Here is a 27,324-nt window from a genome sequence, read left to right on the forward strand (position 1 = left end):
GAAAAAGAGAAGTCACAAGAAAAACGCGAACATAATTAAGAAAGAAAGGATACTATGTGCGGAACATGGGTTTGAGTGAATTGACAGCCCTCCCAGCATTGATGGCTGTTGCCCGAATCAGCCTCGGCAGAACCAGGTGGTCCACAATGGCGCCATCAAACAAGGGGCCGAAGAACGGCACCTAGAGAGTGCAAGTCATCAGTGCAAAAGTCAAAAACACTTCTGAGGAGATTATGGATGTGTCCATTTCAATGGCATCATCTGTTCTCTCATGTGTACTGTGCATGGGTTTGTGATCACCCTGTGCAGCAGTTTCACTGTGCTGCATAATACAGCACTTTTGAAACTTTTTGAGCAATCATTGCTGCTCTGTCGTGGGCAAAGTAGGGACTCAGCTGGAGGGAGAGATGCTGACTTTAATGTGGAGTTGGAAGTGTTAGCCTAGTTGATCACCTGACTAACTATTCCAAGTTCTATGTGATTGATAACTATGGTATACACAGTGATTGTACAAACACACAAACTGCACATCCAGTAAAGCTGTTCACAAAGTTTCATTAAGGCCTACAGACCTTAGAAACACCAGCTACGTTTCTGCAGAAACCAAAACAGGTAGCTGCTTCGTGTGATGTCACAATGAGTCGATGACATCAGATCCTACACTATCGTACTGTAAAAATGCAGAATGTGTGCTAAACACGCAGTACACGTGGCGCTAACACCAAAAAAAGCTAATGACGCCTCCTGACGACACATGGAGCTTTTACAGCTCTTTTGAACTAGACAGCAATGATTTCAGTGACGATTTCAACGACAGTATGAGCGCTGAAGGATCACTGTTTGCTTTTGACCAGCCGCTGCCGCACGTGACAGCTGACGTGCCCAAGCTCAAAGCACCAAAATGCGGCAAGACAAAGCGAAGCACCAGTTATCACGTCTGTCAATATGATGATTGTCAGCTGTTGTGTAGTAGAAAAATGACCCAGCTTCATTGTTTCTGAGCAAAGTGGCGGTATAGTCTCCGACATCACAAACAGAGCGGCCAGCAAAAAGTTATACATCTGTGGGCATAAGGCAGGAACACACAACCAATCTTTAAAATTCATATCCAGGAAAGCTGAATACTTGCAGCCATATAGTCTGGCATAGATAATCAGAGTGCAAGGAGAACACGTATTCAAAATACACATATTGAGGTCAGTGGACATAAAAAAATCGTCAGAGTTGCTCTTAAAGGGACACTAAAGTGAAAAATGATTTCTTCTGCATCAGTAAATTACCTTTCTACAACACCAAAAACACCACTCTTACAATGATAAGACGTTTGGTAAGCCAGAAAAAGCGCAAGAACGAAATACAGGTGGCGACGCCTACTTAGGTTCCCCGCACCTGGTGGCTGTGACGTCATGGATTTTTATGGCATCTTCTAGGGCCTACTAATTATATATAGCGGTACAGATTGACTAGATTGTGTTCTAAAGGAACCAAATATTAAACATGGCAAGTTTCGGGAACCTTTACTCAGCCAACGCTGCCCAAATGCGAAAACATACTTTGGAATCCCTGACGTCACGCTGACATACCAGCGCTGGGGTTTCCGAATGAAATTCAAATACTGATCCTTGGACCTTCATTTTCTCATCTAATAATCAAACTATCTTTTTGGAATGACTGCCTGCAGGGCTCTGAAACAATGCTTCATTAATCTAAACTGATTTATTGTTTTGCTTTAGTGTCCCTTTAAGCTCATACTGTGCTGCGAGAAAAGTGTAGTGTGACTTCTAGAGAGATTCTTTCTAACATGCTCTAGTTCTAAATACTTTCCAAGAAGTACCCCTCTCCAAGACATTATGTGCTGCAGTGAAGCTCAGTTGCAGTATCATGGTTTTGCCCTATTACATGTATTATGTTAGGAGCACCTATGCAGTGTGTTCAAAACGAGAGAGGTTCACAGGAAGGCTTGAAATTATTAACAGTGACAGAACAAGGTACGTCTGTTTTGGTGAAGCATCCTTTCATAAATTGTCTTGCAAAAATGCACAGTGCACTAAAATGATTTGACCTTACCACTTTCGCACTGCATGATGTGAGATTGAGGAGCTCCATTACTGGTACAGTGTCTTAGCACAAAGTGCCAAGCTGACAGTTTTGATTTTCGTGGAACAAGTGTGTCTTAATTTTGTCAAACTGCAGTAAACAAGTGAAGCTACAGTAAGACCTCTCTATAGCGAAGTTTGAACGGGAACTGCACCTATTTTGTTATATCTATTACTTGATTATAACAATTCTCCACCCTCATGGCTGACACGGCCAACATCGGCCACACAGAAAGGTGGCAAAGTGTTGTTAGTAAGTACTGTGTAAGCCAATGCAAAAGCCCACAGTTCAATGCTAAAAGATTTTGAAAAGTTGTTTTCTGCTGCATCGTCGTCAAGGCAGTTTTGAACTGCTTATTCAGTTGCATTACATGCAGCATGATGTGCCGCCAGATTTCTGCCTAATCAGAGCAGCATGATGAGCAAATGACAAAGAAAGACATACACCGACCAAATAAAAGTTATTATAAGACAAGACATGTACGTGTTTCCTTGTCATGTCTGATCCTGACCAGACTTGCTTCCGTCGAACTCTTGATTACATGATGAGCAAATTTTCATTCTCTACTAAAAAAACAAGATTTTAAATGCATTGAAACTGAAAGAGAAACTCAAAGAGAATTACGATTACTTCATTATATTCAATGATTCATCATAACCAATTTTGTTATAATGAGGCTAGACAGTATGTCGTAGGAAAGTAGCTGTTGCAACATGACAAATTACGATTTCGTGTGTAGTAAAAGCTCAAGTAACACAAGGAATCTCTTAGACAGACAAATAGGCAAAAGACATGTATTTCTCATATGATAATATATTGTACGATAAGGAAAGGCATTGCATACCTAAAATCTTTATATTATAAACGTCCAAATGCTAATTTCAAGGGCCACACATCACATTACGAATGGAGCACGCCAACAGCCACCATACAAACACATCGTGTGAACTCCGGAGCATGAGTCTTTACTCAGAAATCAGCAGGCATGCACCAAGCAGTTCCACCCCGAGCAGATACCATTAATATACACACATATCATACGACACTATCACCTTTCATAAATAACACTATTACCACCACATAAAGCCCCTCCATCCACGCGCCACCGCCGCTTTCTTAAGTAGCGACAACCTTTGTTGTGCGCCGCCTTTTCCCCTCACACCAAATCCAGTTCTGGCATTTCTGGTTCCGGCATTTCCGATTTAAAAATTTCCGGTTCCGGCGTTTCCGCTTCCTGGAGTTGCACTGCGGAAATTTCCGCTTTGACTGCTGTTAGACGATGGTGAGACGCCCGCGCGTGCTTAGCAGAGCTGTGGCAGTCACCATAAGAAGAATGCAAAGGGGACGAGCTGTTGTATTCCACTGAAGTAGTAGTTCGCAGTCGCTGTTTTCCGAATGCATGAAAAACGGCAGTGGTCTCCAAGCGCCCATGCACTACATTCTACTGTACGTTGTCGCTCGTGCCACAACCCGTCGCAGGTTGACGCCAAGCAGCGAACACGAGCAGATCGCTGGTTACAATAGGCGGTGGTTCTTGGATGGAATCGCATTCACAGTTTCAACTACAGCTCGTGCAATTAAAGCCTCTCCATCGACGCGAAAGTAAACAACGCTAAAAAACATAGCGTCACTTCCACTCGAAACAGGAAGCTGCAGCTATGTAAGTTCCGCTTGACGCCGGAAGCTAAGGGGGGTGAGTGGGAGAGAAGCGTGGAGGAGGAGGACAGGTTGGCGGTACTTAACCTGGTCAGCAGGAACGTGTATGGAGGGGCTTTATTACCACCACATAATGCTTTCACGTGAGAGGAAGCCGTAGAAAACTACAAAGGAAACTACAAACAAGCACATATCCACACTTGAGTCTGTACCACGTTATACAAACTGCGCTGTATTCTTATAAATGCCCACGCTGAGATGAATGCGCAATCGCTCTAACACATGGTACGAGCATGCACAAGCACACTGGAGCTCACACCTACAACACGGCCCACCACACCAACTCCATCTCGACAAACCAGCTTGAACTGGCCAACCGAGCGAGAAGGGCAACTAAGGGTGCTGTACTCATGGACTGAGGGGACCACCCACTGCAGAGCGGATGAGCTACCTATGCTCGCATAGCTTGCGTGCGGTTCGGTATAAAGTTTATTCTCTCTCCACATGCTAATACGTAAGAATCTCAGATGTGCTTCCCACTTTTTCTCTTAAGGAAGTTTTCGGTGTTCCAACACAAGAGAGAAAATGCAAGGCTTTCTGGCAAGTAAAGACCACAGGTTTCAACTGGCCCACAAATGCTTCATGCTAAAAGGAGCTATGCAGAGTTTTGCAAGCACCGAGCACACAAATCTTAATCTTGTGGCCACAGCCAGGTGCACTAAAGGTCTACCTGCCCTCAGATTAAGGGCACAGAAGTTAGCACCTCAAATTAGCACCTCAAAGCACACATTCAAGCACCTCAAGCACACAGAAGTTAGCACCTCAAAGCACACATTCTGAAAAAAAATAAAAGAAAAGAAGCAATGGCCAAAGGAGTCACCAACCTCCGGCTTGGGGTTTATCTGGACGCGGTAGAGCCAGTTCCCCAGTGGGTAGATTACAATGAGCACGTCGCAAAACTCCGTAGGGATGATGCCACGCCGATAATCTCGCGTGTGTTCAGACCACACAATGTGCACTTCATCATTGCCCAGGTGGCGCAGCTGTGAAGCAACATTAGCATTAGTAGTAAACTTGTGTTCACATTGGAAATTTCTAGACATATTTTTTTTACACCTGGGCTACCATGGGACGAACAAAGGAGAATGGTTACATGTGAAGTCATGTCAGAGAGGGTGCATGCACTTTCAATTTTGGATGCGAAGCCACGCAAGACCAGTGTATATTCTCATCTATGCAATGGTGGGCACAATGACGTTATGCCACAGGGTGCCAATGTTGGACTCTGTCGCACTTGACATCTTTCTGTTGTCTACAGTGCAGTGGCACGTGTTGCAGTGGCTGCCTGGAAGACACAGTAGGCAACAGAAATGTGTCACGCTTTTGCACCCATTCCAGACTTGGTTTAAGAACTGTAACTTAAGAGCATTGGGCCTCACTCCTCATTCAAGGCATAGGCAAAGATTTGCTTGTAATGATGGGAAGTGAAACAAATCAAGCTTGCTCAGGTGTCTTGGACTTTTCAACCTCTAGTTATGAGTGCAACAAAAAGGTTGCTTCAGAGAAAGCTTGCCAAGAAATGCATTCATTTAGAAGTAATAAGAGGATTAATTGCCCACTGTCACTGATTCTCAGTTTCCATGAGAAAAAAATGCATAAACAAGCATTACACATTAACACACAAGTATTCAAGCTCAGACAGTGTTGTCCAACTTGCAGTAAAAGATGTCCAAATTACAGCAGATTGATGTTAAAGAAAACAAATGAATGGCAAGGAGCACCTTTTTTGTAATGGAGTCCTTCTCAATGGCAGGAATTCGCGTGGACACATGGAAGAGAACTTCCATGAATGAGGTGGCATAATACGGTGCAGTGCTGCCTGTGCTCTTGTTGGTCTCAAGGCCACCATTGTAGCCTGTGTGCACCTCCAGATCGACCTGGCCAGGGCAGACAGAATGTCACAAATTAGTAGCCCTCGACTCTCACAGCTAAATTAATGAACAGGAACAGCGGGTCTCCTTGAGTTGTAGTTCCAGACTGCCCATGACTGTCTGGTAAGCTGCGTATGCGAATGCACACTGGCTGAAAGTAGCACCTTTGGCAGTCTGGGATGACAAATCAAAGATATTTAGTGCTTGTGCAGAAACTAAACTTCAGAAACATTCAGAAAGTAGCCAACTGTGCTCAGTAAAAAGTTGAGTGTCGTCTACAAAGACAACCAAACAACCAAGGAATAATAACTAGCGTGAGCTTGCTGAAGAATGTTAACCAAAACAGCATGTTTGCTGATGGCACGAAATGCACCGTGAACTGAAGGAACAAAGCAGTGCCTTACCTCCCAGCCCAGACCTGCAACAAACTCTTCAAAGGCACGGCTTCCAGTATTGTTCATAAATATAGAGTTCTTATCCTCCTGGCCCTCTGCCACATAGATCACAGCTATTTTGTGCGTTTCACGGCTGCAACGACAAAGAACACACCTACATCACTAAAGAAGAGTGTTGCTGACAAAGAACACAGCTATGTCACTAAAGAATAGTGTTGGACTAGTTGGGACCATTGCTATTGGTGCGACATAGTTTCTAGAGGGCAAAAATTCTTTAACAGAAAAAATAATAATGAGAGGGGACAGGACAGAGCACTAGTCTGTTCTGTCCTGCCCCCTCTTTTCTTTTCTGTTAAATAATGTTTTTCTATTATTATTTTTTTTGTGACAGACACTATGTCACAGCTACGTCTGGCTACTCCAAGCTACATGTGTACAAACCACACAAAGGTTCATAGAAACAGATGGCACTGAAAAGTCATTGTTGGAATGTCGCCTCCAGTAGCATCCCTTGTTTAACCAATGTTTATCACCACAAGCTATGCGTATGCCAGACATAGTCAAAAGTCGGCAGATGGTGACATCAGACAGTGAAGTGCAGATCCAGCAGCTATAACATCTAAGAACCTTTCTTGGCTTTAGCAACATCGTAGTAATGGTGAATGCAATACACCTTTATTAGGCTAATTAAAAACATGCATTTGTCTAATAGCCTGTTCTCCAATGAATGACCACATTGGTTATGGAAAGCAGAGCTAAATTTCATATAATGCTAATCCAAGTTCTTCCTAGCTTATCTCTTTAGTGCCAAAACAAAGAAATAATCAAGTGTATTAAATAAATGACCTGACAGTGTAAAAACAGAATATCCCAAAAGCTTATAGCAACTGCAACATTGACAACAAGAGTGCAGAAAGTTAATTAAAGGAACACTAAAGGCAAATATTAAGTCAAGCTTAAGTAATAGATTAGTGTTCAAGAACATTTAAGGAGTCAATTACAGGAGCCATTACGGGACCTCTGCCTACAAGTTGTGCCACTGACGTCGCGGATTTCCTCGTATACAACGTCATCCTGCACCACGGTACTCCACGTCAGCTCCTCACGATTGTGGACGTTACTTTTTGTCAAAGGTCATTGATGATATCCTCCGCCTATGCTCTACTGAGCATCAAATAGCCACTGCTTACCATCCACAAACTAACGATCTCACACAGCGACTGAACAGAACGCTTACCGACATGCTACCTATGTACATTTCTCCAGACGACCAGGACTGGGATGTCGCTCTGCCATATGTCACCTTTGCATACAATTCGTCCCGCCATGACACAGCAGGCTGCTCACCGTTTTATCTACTGTTTGGCGGCGATCCCATTTTGCCCCTGAACATTGTACTTCCACAAGTCACACAGTCGCACACTGCTTATACCCGAGATGCGATTTATATGGCAGCACAGGCACGCAAGATTGCCTGTGCTTGCCTGACTGATTCCCATGCTGTTAAGATACACACCGCCGGGACGTGCAGTATTTACCTGGCTCCCTCGTGCTCCCGTGGTCACCATCTCGTCGTGCGGACCTATCGGGAAAACTTTTGTTGCGATATTCAGGTCCCTACCGAATCCTGCGACAGGTTTCGGATGTGACATACGAATTGCTCCGGAAGAGCCCGACCTGTCATTCGTACAGCCAGGAACCAATCTTGTTCATGTCTCCCGTATAAAGCACTATGTGCGTGCCTTTGCCGGGCCATAATCGCTTGCGCCGGGTTGGCGCTCCAACCCCGGTGGCGTAGTGTCGCGATGTAGAACAGGACGTGCAGACAAGAGACGATAATGAAGAAGTGTTGTTGTTGCTGGGGCACTTTGGCCACCATGTTCTAGTGCCAGCTGGTGCCTTGTTAGATACGGGGCTGTTTCCTGCGCCTACTACGAGTTCCCCCGGACCACATCGAATCGCAGCACATTCCAGAGGAGCGCTCGAGCCAACAAGTTCACGTGCAAACAAGTTCGTACGCCGCCGGTGGAGCTATTCAATGCTCGAGTTTTCCAGAAAACGAAGGGATAGCCCGGCATTGTTGCAAGGAAAGTGGGTCCCGAAACAAGACGGCTGCGATGTACCTGGAAGGCCTGGCAGCGTCGCCCCAACCTGGCTTTTGTGACGGCGATCAAGCAAGGGGGACCAAGCGACGACTCTCTCCGCCTGGTGTGGCACCGTGACACGGGCGCCAACCATTGGCCGAAAATGGCGTCATCTGAGCGGACTCTCCCACTGGTCAAACATGACGCGACTTCCAGTGCTCGAAGGGTTTATAAGAAGCATTCCAGAGATACCGGAGCATTCTGGGGAATTCCCTGATTCACCTCTCTCGAACTTCTTGCCGCGGGCCGCAGCGTCCGAGTTGCTGCCGGCCCGTAATGACTGTACAACTGTTACTTGACTCTCACCTCTCTGTATATAATGTAAAATAAACCCTCCCAAGTTTGTTTTCATCCCGAAGTCCGTCCTTCAACCCCTACAGCCTTCAGCATTCTCCTTGCATAAACAACATTCATGCTTGTCTCTGCCTTGCAACAATATTATTGCAAACAGAGCTTTAGCAATCGAGAAACTGAGGTAAATGCAAGACACAATTAGCGACTCCCCAGGGACATTAAAGTCATCAGGACCAGCCCGATGACGAAGGCATCCCTTATTATAATTCTCTCACTAGAACTCAACCACTCGGAATAAAAAGGTCACTGTATTGCATCATAAGACAAAAGAAAATGCTACTTGTCCAGTTCTATTTGATTTTTAGAAATAACAACCTATTGACATTACCTTTGAAAACGACTTGGGTGGTCGAAAGGTTTCGTTTTCTCCACCATGCGCTGCCCGTGCTTTCGCGTTTCAGCAGTTTTGTTATTGCGTAGTGCTACACTGGGTTTTCTGGCTCGTGAAACTCAAACTGCAAGTAGCAGAGAATGCCATGTTCATGTGATGATGCCGGATTCCCTAAGAGTCCATGCTACTTGACCAAGTGCAGCTGCAGCGGCGAATCCAACGCTCTGTCTTGGCTCGGTTGCTCCATGGCGGTGCATACGTGTTTCGCGCAGAAAACTAGCACCGTCTGTCAGGCGTTAACACAGCGCCTGATTAGATATGGGGCTGTTAGCATTTGCCTTTAGCGTTCCTTTAAATTGAAAAAGCGACCTGAAGAGTGGGGGAAAGAAAGGAGGGGCAACGCAAGAAACCGCACCAGATTTGGTTGTCGAGGTTCCGCAGTTCTCGCAGCAGCTTCTCGTTCTTCTTGACAAGGTCAAATTTTGGCCTGCGGTAAGAGATATGCATGCATACATACAACTGCAGGAAAGCTGGGTAAATGATTGCAAACACAAAGAGCAATAAAACACCATGAACGTAGGTAACAAAGAGAATTGCTGCATGTGTACAGAAAGGTGGAAGCAAGGATATGAATGGGCAGGGATGTCAGTAATACTAGTATCAATTGCATAAAAGTGGAATGAAAGGAAGGCTGGAGCACAATAAATTTGTGCACAAGGTAACCTAGCATCAACAGAAAACCACAACAGAAAAGTTAACAATGCTATACGTGGTGATCAGTTTCAGTTTCAAGTAATGGGACAAAAGTCCAATGTGACACTGTGAACACAGCTCAAACATACATTTCACAGCAGTCTCAACAAATTGTATGTGCTCTTGTATGACACTTGTACGCACAGAAAGATGGAAAAAAAAAGTGTGTCGGTGCTTTCTGGGCCTTTCTGTCATGATGTAAGTAGAACAAAAATTTTGAAGAAAGAAAATTAGGTAGGAGAAAAAAGTGATACCATCCTGCCATGCAGAACATGACATGCACAGAGATGATAACCAAGAGTAAGTCACTGCACACTAATGAAAGGCAAGATAACGACTATCCCCAGGTATTGACGAAAAAGGTTAGTGTTATTTAGAGTGAAGCAAATTTCAGTTTGGAATGTGAGAGCTGCACAAAAAAGTAGCAGAATGAGAAGTTGGAAAAGTAAGCAGATTGAGTCTCAAGTCTTAGAATACAACTGAGCAATCATTGTCTTCAAAGCACTAACCTCTTTTCCCATGCGAAGAAGTTGAAGTTTTCCAGAAGCAGCCGTGAGTACTGGAACGGCGACAGTGGCTCGGTTGGACTGGGCGGGGTAGCAGCCTTTGCCAGCATCCTGTACAGCAAAGTTGCTATCTTTAGCATAGGTAACAGTAAGCACATTCTAGTAAATGTTTTATGCAATGTTACTATCCCCGCAGTATCTAAGCAGTATGATGGCCAAAGTGAACAACGCTGCAGTAAAACTGCAGCATAGACTAAGTATTAGCACTGCACGAAAACCGAAAAAAAAAAAATGCATGAAGTACTCAAAGAATGAACTAATTCCTAAAACTGTCTGCCAGTGGCTGAAACTTGTGCGACCTTTCTAGTTAGCTATAGAAAGTGGCTATCAATGAGTCTGAAATGTCCTTTACACATGATAAGTCTGTGATCCTAGGTCAAGGTCACCAATGATGCCATTATGTGCAGTCGTCTGCAAAACAGAGAAATTCTTGAATTACACGATCCAAGAATGAATTCATTCTACCCAAACAGGCGCACAATTTGCAAAGCTACACATGATCTCCCAATAGGCAATGGTGTTACAGGCAACCTGTATAGTATACACTATAGCAAAAGTGCTTGAATTTCAGAGCACATGTGCGCATAGTAGTTTGCCTAGCATGGTCACCCAGTAATGTAAAAAAAGGGGGTCAACGTTCCCAGTAGCTGGTCACAGTATAATGGGCATGGTTAGCTCCATGTCAACTTTCATCATAGGCACTGAGTGGCAGAAGCACCCCGTGGATGTTGTCCATGCTCTAGCAACAACAGGTACGAAATGATCGAGAATGTGTCACTGCTGCAGTGGAGCAGTGGCTCCCGTGCATTTCAGAGCTACTGGGCAGGTTGTATTTTTAGCACGCCTATGGCGAAGCGCACAAGCACTCACTCTGAGCTGTAGGCAGCCTGCGCAGTGTGCTGGACTTCCTGGGCATGCTGATTGAGCAGTAGGTGGACGGTCTCGGCCTCACGGATGCCTGCCAATTCATCAGTGGCCTTGGGTGCTGAGTTGAGCCGCTGGCAGGGCAACTGCACACACTCGGGACTCGTGTGCCCAATGTACTGCAGCAGCTGCACAGACAGCATGGCACAAGCAAGCAACTGCTTGCTATTTCTGTCTTCAGGAAAGTGACAAGAAGATCACATGGCTTTGTGGTGAGGAGAAATATGAATGGGAATGCCTGAACTGTATTGAGAACCTAAGATGGTCGTTGTTTTTGCCTTAAAATCGAAAATGCACAGTTGGGCAGAGTCTTCAGCAGTAAAGCAACTTAGCAGGCATTAGCAAGTGAGGACTCAAGTTGCAATCCTACGTGGGCAAATCAGAAACTCTTTGCCCCTATTTCTTATTAGCCAGTATAAGGCACATACAGGTAATTACATTTATATATACTATCCTAAGTGCCTTACACTATCTTTCTGCATAGTACCCACACCGATTCAGACATTTGTCCAATTGCAGCACGAAATTTGAGATACCCCTGTGGTCAGTCAACGACGCATGCAGCCTCCCCGAACGCTCGCCATCGTGCAAGTCTTCACAGCCGTTTACGTACTCGCAACACCACCACCTCACACCTTTCAAAGAGAGACACCTTTCCCCATACGTGGGCTGCATTTCCCTATGGATTTCCATGGGCGTTCGTCCCTTGATCTATAGAGAATGAATCACACTTTGTTGCTCATACGCCGTGGACGAGTGAAGCACAGCTGCCATCTTCAACAACTGAGAGCAGCGCCGTGCCGTGTAGCTACCGGCACATAAGGCCGGTCCAGTCCAAGAAAGGTCCACTGCTGGGAATGGATATGTTGACTTCACATTTAGTCGTAATTTGGCTTTAAAAAATAGGGGCAAAGACTTTCTGATTTGCCCTCATATATAGATTGGTGCTCGATTATCATTGTCATTTTTTCGTTCACATTGAGCTTCCCTGTAATGAACTGCACATGTGTGGGGATTCCTGACAGCAGTAAAAGAGGTACGATATGTCCAGTGACTGATCTTTCAGCTAAAGCACCTTATGTCAATACTAAGAGTCACCGAACGTACACACTGCAGCTAGAGCTCTCGGGTGACATGATGTAATTAGCAAGATGAATGTATGCCAAAGCTCAAATGTATTCGGAATGCAGAAAGTGCGAAGAAGTGCAAATGAAACAGCAGTGTATTCGGAATTTTTTTTTTCTTCTCTCTTAATTTGGGCTGTTGAATAATTGGATCAATTCTGTTGGTTCTGTCAAGGCTGAACTAATGAAGGCTGACTGTATAGGTACTTTCTTGAGGACCTTGCAATGCTCACATCATCCAGGTTGTCATAATTGTCTTGTGTATTTTCCAGCAGTGGTAGCTGACCAGGTGGTCGATGAAGGGGACTCCTACGCCCCGAATCACGGGTGGCAGCATCGGCATGGCAGCAGTGCTGCTCCTGTACGTCCAGGTTTCGGCCACGGTGAGTGGTGTAGTGAAGGCATGGGTCAGGAACAGGGCCTGGGTGATGCAGCGAAAGAAACTGCAGACTGAGCAACACTTCTGGCAAACGAGTTGCCGTAACCCATTAATGAGGAGACATGTCATGCCCCAACATGACTTGCTGAACAACGAAACAAAACGAGTGCGTTCTGTTACAAGAAAGTTTAGACCAGCAAGTTGATCTTAACACCGCTCAGCCCATGTATCTGATACAGGTGCACATGGTGCACTTTCTACCACAATCGAGTCCGACTGAGATCTAATTTCTCGAATGCAATTGGCTCCTTTGCGGAAGCTGTGTAAGGGAGCCAATCGACTGAGCCAACCAGACTCGACTGCACTCGACAGTGACCGACTGTGAAACTTGTATGTCCATGTGTACGATGGGCCATGAAGCTGTAGCAACAGCAAGTCCACATCCTCCTGAAGCTGCAATGTCAAGCATTACACGACACTTCTTTCCTTAATGCTGAATGCCACTGTACCCACACACTGAAGTTGTTTGAAGCAAAACAAGCATGCCAGCAAATTACCCCCTCCAACGCATGTACGCACAGTCTCTCTTTCTCTCTCACTTCCTTCTTAAAGTGAACCTTCCTTTTGCTTGTTCCTTTCTATTCCACTGCTGTGGCGACGTCAGAAACCATGCCTGGTTGGGTCAAGGAGGGTTCCCTGGCCCTCACCACAATGTCCTCTGGACGGCTGTAATTAGCTATGCCCATGAAAGCATTGCAGAAGCTGCAGCCCATACAAGCTTACTTTTGTACTCGCACGCAACACTACAGAGATGAGGTAGATAGAATAGTAGAGAGAAGGTAGAGAGATGAAACAGAGAATGGGTAGAGTCAATGCAGTCGCAACAAGCAAATAACAGCCTTGCCACTCTTCGCTCATGGCAACTTGCACAGAGGGACAAGCGTTTTTATCTTAAAATTTCAGAAGAATAAATCTCGTGCTATCAATACTCTGTTTTTGCTAAAATTTCGCAGCAAGATTGCATATGATGGTTCGGATCATTCAGTGTAGCACTTCACAATGTTGCTTGTCTGGTTTTTAAGAAAAAAAAATGCCGAGTTGCCTTTGTCTGCATCTCTAGGATGCATACCCAAGCGTATAATGAAAAAAAATCCCGAAGGACATGCTTTTCTGTATTGCAGACAGAGGAAGTGACATAGCCACCATGTTTTAAATATCAGTTACAGCAAAGACAAAGGCAAATTCAATAATATTGTTTGCAAACTAGGCATGTAACGATCCAGACCATAAAATTCAATGTTTCTGGAAAATTTGGGCAAGAAGATAAAGGCAAAATAATTTTTTGTTGCAATTTTGTGAGAAAAATGCAGATCCCTGCGCATGGGAGGAAGGTGGAAGAGGGTAAAGGCGCTGTCAGAAAGCATGCCTCATTTCGGGTCTGTTCAATACAGGAAACGCTGCTAGTATTAGAAACAGCAGCAGCTGCGAACAAACTGGAAAAATGTAAATTCAAGGTACAGTATGGCATGTTTCTGCTATTTCTTGAAAAATAACCACCATGAAAGTTTGTCTATGTGGACAAATGATGCAGGGTGTGCAGACACAAAACTGCATTAAAGCGCCGAAGCATGAAGATGACAGACATTATGCAAGCGGCCGTCCAGCAAATCAACACTTCAGCTACAATGTGATGCGTCGTGCGAGGCAAGGACACAGTGCTCACCTTCTTGCAAGCTATGAACAATGGTGCACAATGCCTCAAGCAAACACGTATTGCTGTGTGCTTTTACTATGCGGACAAATGCAGGTGGTGGACTCAAGGTAACATTTAACATCATCTTACGACTCTCGTATGCTATCAACATCACCGCCAATTATTGTCTATCAACGCAAACAGCACAGAACGCTTCGTTTATATAAATTACTATAGTGCGTAGGATCTGCATTATTATTTTTTTTTCTAAGAAATGTGGAGTGTAAGTGAGCATCTCACCAGGTGGATAGGAGCCTGCACGGCAGCCGTGAGGCCCGTACAGTGTCAGACAGTCCCAAGAAAATTTGCCGCTCAGGTCACGCACGATAGCTCGCACTTGGGACTTGCCCGTTGTGAGGCCTACGCTTGCAGCACCTCCCGAAGTTTCCTAGTAGAAGAAAGCAGTTGTGGGCATGTTTGATTTCTATCTGCTTCTCAATTTCTTCACTCGGTTCCTTACTTGACCAAGTTAAATTGTTTGAGTAAATGTTTCCTAATTCAAGAAATTGTTTAGCTAGATGGCCGATGCACTATTTTAACGCGAGAGTGTTAAGGGCCTTGTGTTGCAGAAAATCTGGTGTCGGTGTAGGCGGCATTGTCCATTAGAGAAAATCGTCCCAAACCATGCATTCCGAACCACGCAGGCACCTCTGCATGGCGCCCAGGCGTTACTGAACTATTTGAATTTCTCAAAGAAAAAATGCATCAGATAATTAGTACAGTATGACTTGCACACAAGCTACAAACATGATAGCATTGTATTGTAATTTTAGTATGCAAGAAAACATAAATCTGTTACTCGGAGACTCAAACACAAACCCTTTTTTCCAGCTGCCGTTCGAGGTGTGTCTTAGTGGCCGCAGATGCAAGGTGTGGGTACCAGGGGGACCTAGTGAGTGAGTTGTTGTCTTTATCTTAATAAAATGTTTTAGAGACATGTACTAATGCCTACATGAGTAATTATGAATATCCGAATTATGAATGGGGCAATTATGCAAAATTAATGATGATTGCAATAGTTCATTGTACTTGAATAATCAGATGTGTTTGCATTGCATAAAAGTTCGATTTTGGAGAAAAGGAAAGGCAAACTAACCATCTCACTTCTCTGTGGACACCTCAACCATGCTGTGAGGGAAGGAACGCCTGTGCCTGTGACATTAAGACAGGAGTGGAATGCTTCCACTGCTCGCAGAGGCCGCTAGGAGGAGCGATGATGTCAGAGCTAAGGCATAAAGCACCCGAGCGTGCGCTCATAGTAATTATGTAGTTATGTGACTCAAGACCATGACAAGCGAATGAGAAGATGATGCAAACGTGGCCCGATAATGCTATCGCATTCCACTCTTAAAGGCAAAGCTTAAGAGTCCTCCAAGTTTTTTTGAAGCCGATATATCTCGCTGCTCGTGAAGGGCTACCCCTAGTGCAAAGGCAGCACTTTTATGCCACAGTGCTTTATTGTTCGTGGCAAAATGAAAGGTTGTGTTTGTCATTTCCAGTGCAGTGATGGAGGCCACAGTAGTAAGTGCCAGACTTGGCACTTTCTGATCAACTAATGCTTCCAGGGGTCATAAGAATATGCTAGAATTCCTTACAACTTTCCTGCTAAATGAACAACAATGTCAGTAATACAGACATTTTCCACAGACAGTCAAATAAACTAACATGCAAATAAAGCAGGCAGCAACTACAACAATGACTTTAAAATGCTGGCCATTCAAAAGCAGCAGCAAAACCAACACTTTGAATAATTTTGCAGAACAGACTTCTCCATTTTTCTCTTACACAGGAGTCACAAAGCACACTTTCAATCGCAATCAAACCTAGTTGAGACCAAATTTATTGGTCGCGACTGGCTGCTTTGCGCAAGCTGTGGGAAGGAACCAATTGTGGTCGAGAATTTCCATCTGAATAGGGCTCGATGGTGATCAAAAGTGGCCATATGATACAAGTATATGAACACTGTAGCCTCAATCCATAAATATGCCCAGGTGAACTGAAATGGGGAAAAGAGATGCCATCTCTAAAAGGAAGAATTGAAATATGCCCAATATTTGTCCCCATAGTTGTTTTTAAAAGCAGCGCACTTTTAGACACATACTCAAACACTAATATAAGACACAAACAAGAGCGCTCAATATCTGTTTTTTTTTTTTTCAAAAAAGGGAGGAAGATTCTTTAAGCTTTTGACTGTCACAAAAGCAAGGGTGGTCTATCAATTGGTTCAGCCTTTTAGATGTATACACATACATATGCATAACACACGTGCTGAACATCTGTATGCATGTACATATAAGGTGTATCTATATACCTTTTTGGTACAATTATCAGTACGAAACATCATCATCATCATCATCATCATCAGCCTGGTTACGCCCACTGCAGGGCAAAGGCCTCTCCCATATTTCTCCAACGACCCCGGTCATGTACTAATTGTGGCCACGCCGTCCCTGCAAACTTCTTAATCTCATCCGCCCACCTAACTTTCTGCCGCCCCCTGCTACGCTTCCCTTCCCTTGGAATCCAGTCCGTAACCCTTAATGACCATCGGTTATCTTCCCTCCTCATTACATGTCCTGCCCATGCCCATTTCTTTTTCTTGATTTCAACTAAGATGTCATTAACTCGCGTTTGTTCCCTTACCCAATCTGCTCTTTTCTTATCCCTTAACGTTACACCTATCATTCTTCTTTCCATAGCTCGTTGCGTCGTCCTCAATTTGAGTAGAACTCTTTTCGTAAGCCTCCAGGTTTCTGCCCCGTAGGTGAGTACTGGTAAGACACAGCTGTTATATACTTTTCTCTTGAGGGATAATGGCAGCCTGCTGTTCATGATCTGAGAATGCCTGCCAAACGCACCCCAGCCCATTCTTATTCTCCTAATTATTTCCGTCTCATGATCCGGATCCGCCGTAACTACCTGCCCCAAGTAGGTGTATTCCCTTACGACTTCCAGTGCCTCGCTGCCTATTGTAAATTGCTGTTGTTTTCCGAGACTGTTAAACATTACTTTAGTTTTCTGCAGATTAATTTTTAGACCCACTCTTCTGCTTTGCCTCTCCAGGTCAGTGAGCATGCATTGCAATTGGTCCCCTGAGTTACTAAGCAAGGCAATATCATCAGCGAATCGCAAGTTACTAAGGTACTCTCCATTAACTTTTATCCCCAATTCTTCCCAATCCAGGTCTCTGAATACCTCCTGTAAACATGCTGTGAATAGCATTGGAGAGATCGTATCTCCCTGCCTGACGCCTTTCTTTATTGGGATTTTGTTGCTTGCTTTATGGAGGACTATGGTGGCTGTGGAGCCGCTATAGATATCTTTCAGTATTTTTACATACGGCTCGTCTACACCCTGATTCCGTAATGCCTCCATGGCTGCTGAGGTTTCGGCAGAATCAAACGCTTTCTCGTAATCAATGAAAGCTATATATAAGGGGTGGTTATATTCCGCACATTTCTCTATTACCTGATTGATAGTGTGAATATGATCTATTGTTGAGTAGCCTTTACGGAATCCTGCCTGGTCCTTTGCTTGACAGAAGTCTAAGGTGTTCCTGATTCTATTTGCTATTACCTTAGTAAATAGTTTGTAGGCAACGGACAGTAAGCTGATCGGTCTATAATTTTTCAAGTCTTTGGCGTCTCCTTTCTTATGAATTAGGATTATGTTAGCGTTTTTCCAAGATTCCGGTACACTCGAGGTCATGAGGCATTGCGTATACAGGGTGGCCAGTTTCTCTAGAACAATCTGTCCACCGTCCTTCAACAAATCTGCTGTTACCTGATCCTCCCCAGCTGCCTTCCCCCTTTGCATATCTCCCAAGGCTTTCTTTACTTCTTCCGGCGTTACCTTTGGGACTTCGAATTCCTCTATACTATTTTCCCTTCCATTATCGTCGTGGTTGCCACTGGTACTGTATAAATCTCTATAGAACTCCTCAGCCACTTGAACTATCTCATCCATATTAGTAACGATATTGCCAGCTTTGTCTTTTAACGCATACATCTGATTCTTGCCGATTCCTAGTTTCTTCTTCACTGTTTTTAGGCTTCCTCCGTTCCTGAGAGCATGTTCAATTCTATCCATATTATACTTCCTTATGTCAGCTGTCTTACGCTTGTTGATTAACTTCGAAAGTTCTGCCAGTTCTATTCTAGCTGTAGTGTTAGAGGCTTTCATACATTGGCGTTTCTTGATCAGATCTTTCGTGTCCTGCGATAGTTTGCTCGTACCCTGTCTAATGGAGTTACCACCGACTTCCATTGCACACTCCTTAATGATGCCCACAAGATTGTCATTCATTGTTTCAACACTAAGGTCCTCTTCCTGAGTTAAAGCTGAATACCTGTTCTGTAGCTTGATCTGGAATTCTTCTATTTTCCCTCTTACCGCCAACTCATTAATCGGCTTCTTGTGTACTAGTTTCTTCCGTTCCCTCCTCAGGTCTAGGCTAATTCGAGTTCTTACCATCCTGTGGTCACTGCAGCGCACTTTGCCGAGCACGTCCACATCTTGTATGATGCCAGGGTTACCGCAGAGTATGAAGTCTATTTCATTTCTAGTCTCGCCGTTCGGGCTCCTCCACGTCCACTTTCGGCTATCCCGCTTGCGGAAGAAGGTATTCATTATCCTCATATTATTCTGTTCCGCAAACTCTACTAATAACTCTCCCCTGCTATTCCTCGCGCCTATTCCATAATCCCCCACTGCCTTGTCTCCAGCCTGCTTCTTGCCTACCTTGGCATTAAAGTCGCCCATTAGTATAGTGTATTTAGTTTTCACTCTACCCATCGCTGATTCCACGTCTTCATAGAAGCTTTCGACTTCCTGGTCATCATGACTGGATGTAGGGGCGTAGACTTGTACAATCTTCATTTTGTACCTCTAATTAAGTTTCACAACAAGACTTGCTACCCTCTCGTTAATGCTATAGAATTCCTGTATGTTACCAGCAATATTCTTATTAATCAGGAATCCGACTCCTAGTTCTCTTCTCTCCGCTAAGCCCCTGTAGCACAGGACGTGCCCGCTTTTTAGCACTGTATATGCTTCTTTTGGCCTCCTAACTTCACTGAGCCCTATTATATCCCATTTAGTGCCCTCTAATTCCTCCAATAGCACTGCTAGACTCGCCTCACTAGATAGCGTTCTAACGTTAAACGTTGCCAGGTTCATATTCCATTGGCGGCCTGTCCGGAGCCAGTGATTCTTAGCACCCTCTGCAGCGTCGCAGGTCTGACCGCCGCCGTGGTCAGTTGCTTCGCAGCTGCTGGGGACTGAGGGCCGGGGTTTGATTGTGTTGTTCATATAGGAGGTTGTGGCCAAGTACTGCACCAGGGTGGCCAATCCTGCTCTGGTGAGGGAGTGCGTTACCGGTTCTGGTCACCGGGATCAGGCCACACTCCAGGCCTGTTTGTGCAATTTTATCAACACGCGGATTTTTCTTAAATTTTTTTTTTAATCCGGTGGAAAATTGCCGGCACCGGGATTCGAACCACGGACCTCTTGCACGCGAGGCGGGTGTTCTACCTCTACGCCACCGCTGCACCACGAAACATAGACCTAGCCAAGCCAAATCAATGACTTTCTCGTTCCCCAGCCATCTGTACCTTGTACGGATTAGAAAAAGTTAAGTTCTGTCCCCTGTAGAATTGTGGTTTATTCCATAACTTTAAGATCTGATCCCTTTGATGTGCACCTTTGATCACTTCCCAGCATTTCACTTGAGCAGATATTGATTTCTGGAATGAACACAAAGACCTGTCTTGCAGCAATAAACCTTTGGTTACAGCTCAGTACTTGTGTTTGTCCATTTATTGTTGGTGTGTGTGTGCCTAATGTGCAGTGCTTTCACAGCAACAATAGCCAAAGAACTAGCCCACCGGTGCCTCCTCAACAAAATTATCCCCACTTTACCACAAATGCAAGTACTCCATTTACCTCAGCAGGAATCTCAACAAGCGACAGTATGGCCATGTTGTTGAGGACAAAGAGCTGGATGTTGGGTGCTGAGAAGACTTCCTTGGACAGCTCACTGTCGCGGAGTGCAGGCACATCATCTTGCTCTGCCACCAGACTGGTAAGCTGCGCCGCACCCAGTCCCATGGGGAAATGACCAAGCTGATGAAGCAGGTGACTCAAAACCTGAAACAGGCACGGTCATCAGTGCACATAAGTGTTTTTGTGTGTTTGTGAATATCCCCAATGCGTGCATGCACATGCACGCACACCACTCTTGACACCACTCCACACAATGTGGTTCACTGTTAAAGGGAACAATCCAATGTTCAGCTCTCACTTCGCTCTCCCAGTTGCAAGCACTAGCCAAAGCCATGTCAATGCACTGCACAGGTGTGTAAGAAAGATGCCTACGCCACCAACCACAAGCCATCTACTGCAAAGCTAGACAACTGTAGACTTGCCGCGGTAAAAATTTCGCACATGCTCTGCACTCATGTGTTCCCTCTAACAGTGGGCCACACTGTACATGCAGGTTTCAATCACAATTGCTCTTTTTGCTTCCCCTCTAAACTCCTCCACATCATCTTGATCATCATCATGATGATCATCATCATCTTTTATGTCTACTGCAGGACGAAGGCCTCTCCCCGCGATCTCCGATTACCCCTGTCTCGCACCAATCGATTCCAACTAGCACCTGCAAACTTCCTAATTTCGTCGCACCACCTAGTCTTCTGCCGTCCTCTACTGCGCTTCCCTTCTCTTGGTACCCATTCTGTCACCCTAATGGTCGAACGGTTATCTAATATGCGCATTACATGACCTGCCCAGCCGCATTTTTTTTTCTCTTAATGTCTATTAGAATATTGTCTATACCCGTTTGCTCTCTGATCCAAACCACTCTCTTTCTGTCTCTTAAAGTTATGCCTAGCACTCTTCATTTCATCGCTCTTTTCGCGGTCCTTAACTTGTTCTCAAGCTTCTTTGTCAGTCTCTAAGTCTCTGCCCCATATGTCAGCACCGGTAAAATGCACCGATTGCATACATTCCTTTCCAATGATAATGGTAAGCTCCCAGTCAGGAGCTCACGATGTCTGCCATATGCGATACAACCCATTTTTATTCTTCTGTGAATTTCCTTCTCATGGTCAGGGTTCCCTTTGATTGGTTGACCTAGGTAAACATACTCCTCCACAGACTCTAGAGGCTGACTTGCGATCTTGAACTCTTGTTCCCTTGCTCTCTCCCTATGGCGTTCACGTACCACACACTACGCATGCACAGCGGACAGAATTTCATTTGATGAACACTTAACAGCCAGGGCTGTAAAAAGAAAGACTAACCATTCTGGCAGCAAGCTTCACGTTGCCACTCTTTCGAAGATCATTCTGAAGCACAGCTGGCGGCACAAAACTTGCTATGGAACGGGCGATCTTTCCACCCCCAGACAGGTGCGCCAAGGAGCTGGAGTGAGGGGCCTTGGCTTGGCCTTCACCTGGCTGTGCTTCAATGTCTGCAAGGACAATGCTTGGGCAGAGTGCTTGCAGTAGGGACAAGACATCCGGCCGCAGCAAGGGGCTCTTGCCAGTCAGGATGTGGTCCAACACCTATACCCCCGAAAGGATGGGGAAGTTCTTTCATTATTTATAGTTATCATCTATGGGCCACAGCACAGGCACACGAAACCTGATGTTATAATTTAATCAAGCTTGGCACCTCAATTGTGAACAAGGGATCTGTACAGATTATGAAGCATCAAGTTTTGTTTTTTGACGTTTTTGAGTGACCTATATGATACTAATGATATCAAAATTTGCTAGTTGGGCGATGCAGGAACACAGTATTGGATAAGCGTGTAAACTTTGATGAGCGTGTCTTTTTCTTTAAAAAGAAAAAGACATGCATTGATTAAAGTTTGTAATTTGTTATGGTAAAAACACTCATCTCTTTTTACTATGATTTCATTCACACATTAACTAGTGTATATTGTCATGACACCCCATTGACCCACCCAGCACCACCAAACTTAAAGCTGATGCCTGCATCTTGGCCACCACAAATTTATTTCATGTGTCTGACAAAAGGTGCTGTGATCCATCATAGCAGTCCATCACTGACCGTTTTCACTCCGCCCATACTGCCCTTTTCTCAGTATATTCTTGCTTCAAGACATTTTAAACTACCGCAACATTTACCCTGATGACACAAAACTTATGTTCACCATCTAATATCATCTGTGCTCCACTGTTCTTGCATAACTACATGATTTCCCAACCTCCGGACATTTAAATGTCTCTCGAACTGGCAAACCGTGTACAATAACTTTTTCTCACCCCCGTGACCTTTACTGCACTGTACGCTGCTTGCGACCTCTGCCAGCGGCAAAAGAAACTTCTGAAAACTTCTCCTGATCACCTTCAGCCTACCAAAATATCTATTGAGCCTTTATTATCATTTTTTTTTCTGCATTGGGCTGAACTTGCTAGGTCCCTTACAGATATCAACCACAGAAAACAAATGCGTTGCATTCACTACAGATTACACTATGCAGTATGTGATAACTTGAGCAGTCTCAACAAGCTGCACGGTTGATACCGCCGATTTCCTGCTCTACGACATCATCCTCCATCGCAGAGCTCCTCATCAGCTACTCGCTGACCATGATCACCACTTCCTGTCTCGCATCAGTGATCACCTCCGCTAGTGCATAGTTCAGCGCACATTCACCACTGCTTATCACACCCCGACCAACAGCCTTATGAAATGTTTCAGCTGTACGTTTCAGCCATGCTCCTATGGAGTTCATTACTACCTCATCTTAATGAACCATCTGACTTTTCTAGATTTAAATAAAATGTTTGTAACAAGGATATATTGTGCAAACGTTTGCACAAAAAATGTCTTACATAAAAAATGCCTTACGTTTAAAGTGGACAGAAGTGGAGAGCAGCCGTCAGCCTGTGGTGTTGTCAGGGCGGGTAGCGGAATGTTCATGCACCAGTCAGCCAAGCAGAAGAGAAGTGACAGCACCAGCTGAAATGTACGAGCATTGTGCCCAGACTGTTGTTACAATCTGCTATTACTCGCAAGAAAAATAACACTATGTCATAAGTCTGCTTTACACCCTTTAGCACCACATCACAAAAGCATTGTTAAAAGTAAATCTTCCAAATAAGTGTTGATATTTGTACAACCTTATTGTTTATTCAGAAACACGAGAGCTTTAGCCCTGCTGCCCTTCTGATCAGCTGTACACCAATGCTGATACCCGCTGCCTTGCATCTGCTCTATTTTGCCCAAACATAGGGGTGGCATCAGAATTTTTCTGTTGAAAGAGCAGAGTGTAATTCTCTATTTTCACTGAGGGTGCAGGAGGGCGCTCCGTCACTTCACTCGCCATGGTAATAGAAGAGGGGCATTTTGGGGTGGGGTCAGAAATAGTGAGGTCATTGATGGAGAGCCATATCAGGTAACTTAACTTGTCTCGTATCGCATACGACTACTTATCACACGTAATCAATAGACGGAAACCCGTCTGGTCGGGATGAGACATGACAAACAAAGACGTACACCGACCAAAGTAAAACTTATTAAAAGAAAAGATGTTTCGGCTTCCATAGGGAAGCCTTCAAGAAGTTTTAGTTGGTCGGTCTACGTATGTCACTTATCATACCCTCGTCACTGCCTACTTCCATAGCACTTTTTAAAACGAAGCTTTCTGTGCCTCTTCCTTTGACTTTCCCACTGCTGCTGCTGCTGTTGCTGTGGGCTGCTGTCGCACACACCGCTTTGAGGGGTGGTTCAGAGCGTGTATATGGATGACAGCACGAGTAAGAGAGAAAAGGCGACGGGAGAAACTCGTTTTCACCCCACCACATCGAATGTGCACAATGCCCTCTGGAGCTCCCTGCCCCTCGCCACATTAGCTGCTTGACAGCTGTAATTATCTATGACTCCCCTCAGAAGCATTGCAAAAACTGCAGTGCTTCCCTTTCTACTAATGTGCGAGGCCAGAGGGGACGCAGATAGAACTGTAGAGAGGAGAGAGAGGAGAGGCAGTTCCAATATAAGAGATGGGGGAAGTGATGTGAGAAGGCAAGGATACCCCACTACTATACGACAGGGTTGGGGGGAAACAGGATAAGCTTAAGTTCAACCTCTGGTACAGTACGTTGCTGCTATTTTTGAAAAATAAATGCCATGCAATTATGTCAGGTGGGCAACTTACGCAGGGCGTGCAGGAGCAGAGCCACATTAATTAAAGTGCACCGAAGGATCCAGGCGACACTACGGAAGCGGTCGACCGTCAAATCAACACTTCTGTGGCCGCCGCATTAGCTTTGTGGCTACTGGCATTGCTAGAGGTCTTGGATTTGATCTCAATCGCGGCAGCCACATTTTGACGGGGGCGAAATAGAAAATGCATGTGCACTTAGATTTCGGGACACGTTGAAGAACATCACGGTGTGAAAATTAATTCAGAGGCCGCCACTACGGCTTGCCTCATAATCCGATTGTGGTTTTGGAAACTACAGCCCCATAATCCAATTCAAGTTTAATACTTCTGCCACAATGCGATAGCCATGTGAAGAAATGACAACGCTCAACCCCCTCAGAAGTTATAAAATGTGGCGCACAACAACACCTCAAGCGAACAAATCTCCCTGTGTGTTCTGTGTACTACGCAGACAAACAGCAGTGGTGCACGCAAGGTAACGTTTAACATCAACTCACCACTCTCGTGTTAGCCTAAACAATGAAGAAATTAAGCTTTAGCTTTCTTTCTTTCTTTCTTTCTTTCTTTATTGTTTCCTCAGACACAGTCAACATCTTTGCTAGTTATCATAAATCAAAGCATCCAGCACGAAAAGCTTCGCTTACATCGATTCTCACAGTGCGTGGGATTCGCATAATTTTTAAACTAGCCATCTGCAATCTTCACATAGATGTTTGCAGATCCACTTAATAAATTGCCAGCCCTGTCCTTATGCAGGTGTTCATTTTCTTTATTGTTGCGTTGTCTCCCATCCAACAAGTGATACTACAACTGTTACTTCTACAACAAGATGAAAGAACAGACAAGGGAAACATAATATACATAACTGCTCAATGAGCTATGCTACACTGTGTATCAGCATGGCTCATTACATTGTGCTGTATTGTGTGTATTGTTTCATACAGAAAGAAACATAACCATGGGCAAGTCATCAAGCAGCTTGATCCTGCATAATGCTAATGAATGATGTTTGGTGCCCAGGCAGTGGCAGATAACACCAGAGGTCATCCTACAACTTGAGAAACTGTCTGTTTGCAACAGCAGTGATTTAAAAACATGCAAAAATATAGTACTAGCAACCTAAATACTCGAGATACAGATTACACAGCTGTGTCTGATTGGAATTTCAACACCACATTGATAAATACATGGCACAGAAACAACAGGACACCCATTGTTTCTAAGCTTTGTGTTCATATGTATGGTGTCATTAATCAAGAATTTATACAAACTTAAAATTCTGATCAGATTAGAATCTTTAAGTAAGAATATCCAAAGCACATCAGAGTAATTTGCTAGACAACTAGCTAGAAGAAAAGTAGAAAACCTAATAATCACCTTTTTGTTCTCCTCCTTGACATCAGAATCATCGCTGGGGAGAAGGTTGTGGATTGTAGATGCTACAACCTAAAAGTGCAGGAAAAAAAGAGTAAGTAAAACCTGAAATCCTTTTTGGAATATTACGTTTGAAGGCCTGAGCAAACACACACAAATTCCACCTCCAGGCATGAAACAGTGAAATACTGTGTTTAAGCATTTCTAATGGAAGTAAAAAGTGGAAAAAACAAGAATACTGGTACTTGAAAACAGCTCAAATACAATTAACAATGTCATCACACGTTCCTCAGTGCTGTCCAAGTTAAAATTAGCAAGCAAGCAAAGAAAAAAAAGAAAAAAAAAGAAGAGCAAGTGCATGAGGCACTGAACTATATCAAAAAACTTTTGTTCCAAAGCTAAACTACGGTTATGAACAATGTCATAGCACAAGGCTTGTGAAGTAAATTCAACCCCCCCCCCCCCCCCGGTTTTTTCATTAACTGCTACGGACACGAAATTTAACATTCTGTGCCTGTCAGAATGAGCACGTTGCGCCAGATATTGAAACACACGCACATCAGCCACATTGGCACAGCTGCCATAGCACTACACTCGGTATCCTTGTGTAGTGCTTCTATGCTGCATAGTGCTTCTGTGCATACCCATCAAGTGCAGCAGGCAGCAGTGTGGAGGAATATCATTAAGTGGTGCAAGGCCACTTAATTAACATAAACAACCTAACACATGTTTCCATGTGCACTCTAGTCATTGATATCCTATAAAGAAGGCCAAAAGTAAATTAAATAACCTCAAGATTACTTTATTTGCTGAGCTGCACAATGTCTGCCCTCGGAGCACAGGAGGACACCCTAAAAAATAAGAAATGCCCACAAGGAAGAAGAAGAAATAAGCATAGCTATATGGATGACATACAGCCACGAACACACACACGCAGGCAAACAAACAAACAAAAGACATGCCTGTTGTTCATGCAAAAATGTTTCGCCAACTAGCGTGACAAGAAATACTTCTTAGCTAAGGAAATGCAGCTGTCCTGCAGCGCTTACTTCAACAACAATGCCAGCAACCTGGTCCATTTGTCCCGTGAGGTAGGCAGCGTGGTCACATAACAATCGCAGCATGTCGCCCGCAACTTGCGCAATTATGTGGTTGTGATGCTGCGCAAAAAACATGTGGGTAATGCATGTGATGAACTGCACAACCAAGCACACGTGCATCACAAAATTGTGCTTTTAAATTGGTGATGCTTATAACTCAAAACAACAACAGCTTCTTTTCCCAACCATATTACAATATTGGTTTGTATTCTTAAGAAGTTGCTTAACCTACATACTTGCAG

At 44.4% G+C, this 27,324-nt stretch overlaps 1 protein-coding gene across 3 annotated transcripts in view; it reads right to left on the reverse strand.

Annotated features, from left to right (window-relative positions):
• The window catches only part of LOC135914349 (ral GTPase-activating protein subunit alpha-2), an 84,275-nt gene that overhangs the window by 9,483 nt on the left and 47,468 nt on the right, over positions 1-27,324 (reverse strand). For all 3 annotated transcript variants that reach the window (XM_065447152.2, XM_065447151.2, XM_065447150.2), the window contains 14 exons: positions 27,032-27,142; positions 25,986-26,054; positions 23,294-23,404; positions 21,715-21,978; positions 20,351-20,554; positions 14,648-14,795; positions 12,509-12,696; positions 11,098-11,279; positions 10,171-10,278; positions 9,324-9,395; positions 6,089-6,212; positions 5,535-5,690; positions 4,638-4,796; positions 54-181 (listed from right to left, as the gene is read on the reverse strand). In XM_065447152.2, the coding sequence (XP_065303224.2) occupies positions 54-181; positions 4,638-4,796; positions 5,535-5,690; positions 6,089-6,212; positions 9,324-9,395; positions 10,171-10,278; positions 11,098-11,279; positions 12,509-12,696; positions 14,648-14,795; positions 20,351-20,554; positions 21,715-21,978; positions 23,294-23,404; positions 25,986-26,054; positions 27,032-27,142 (2,024 nt within the window). The remainder of the gene's footprint in view (positions 1-53; positions 182-4,637; positions 4,797-5,534; positions 5,691-6,088; positions 6,213-9,323; positions 9,396-10,170; positions 10,279-11,097; positions 11,280-12,508; positions 12,697-14,647; positions 14,796-20,350; positions 20,555-21,714; positions 21,979-23,293; positions 23,405-25,985; positions 26,055-27,031; positions 27,143-27,324) is intronic.

The sequence above is a fragment of the Dermacentor albipictus genome, chromosome 7, assembly GCF_038994185.2.
Source record: "Dermacentor albipictus isolate Rhodes 1998 colony chromosome 7, USDA_Dalb.pri_finalv2, whole genome shotgun sequence".
In the NCBI taxonomy this organism is placed as follows: Eukaryota; Metazoa; Arthropoda; class Arachnida; order Ixodida; family Ixodidae; genus Dermacentor; species Dermacentor albipictus.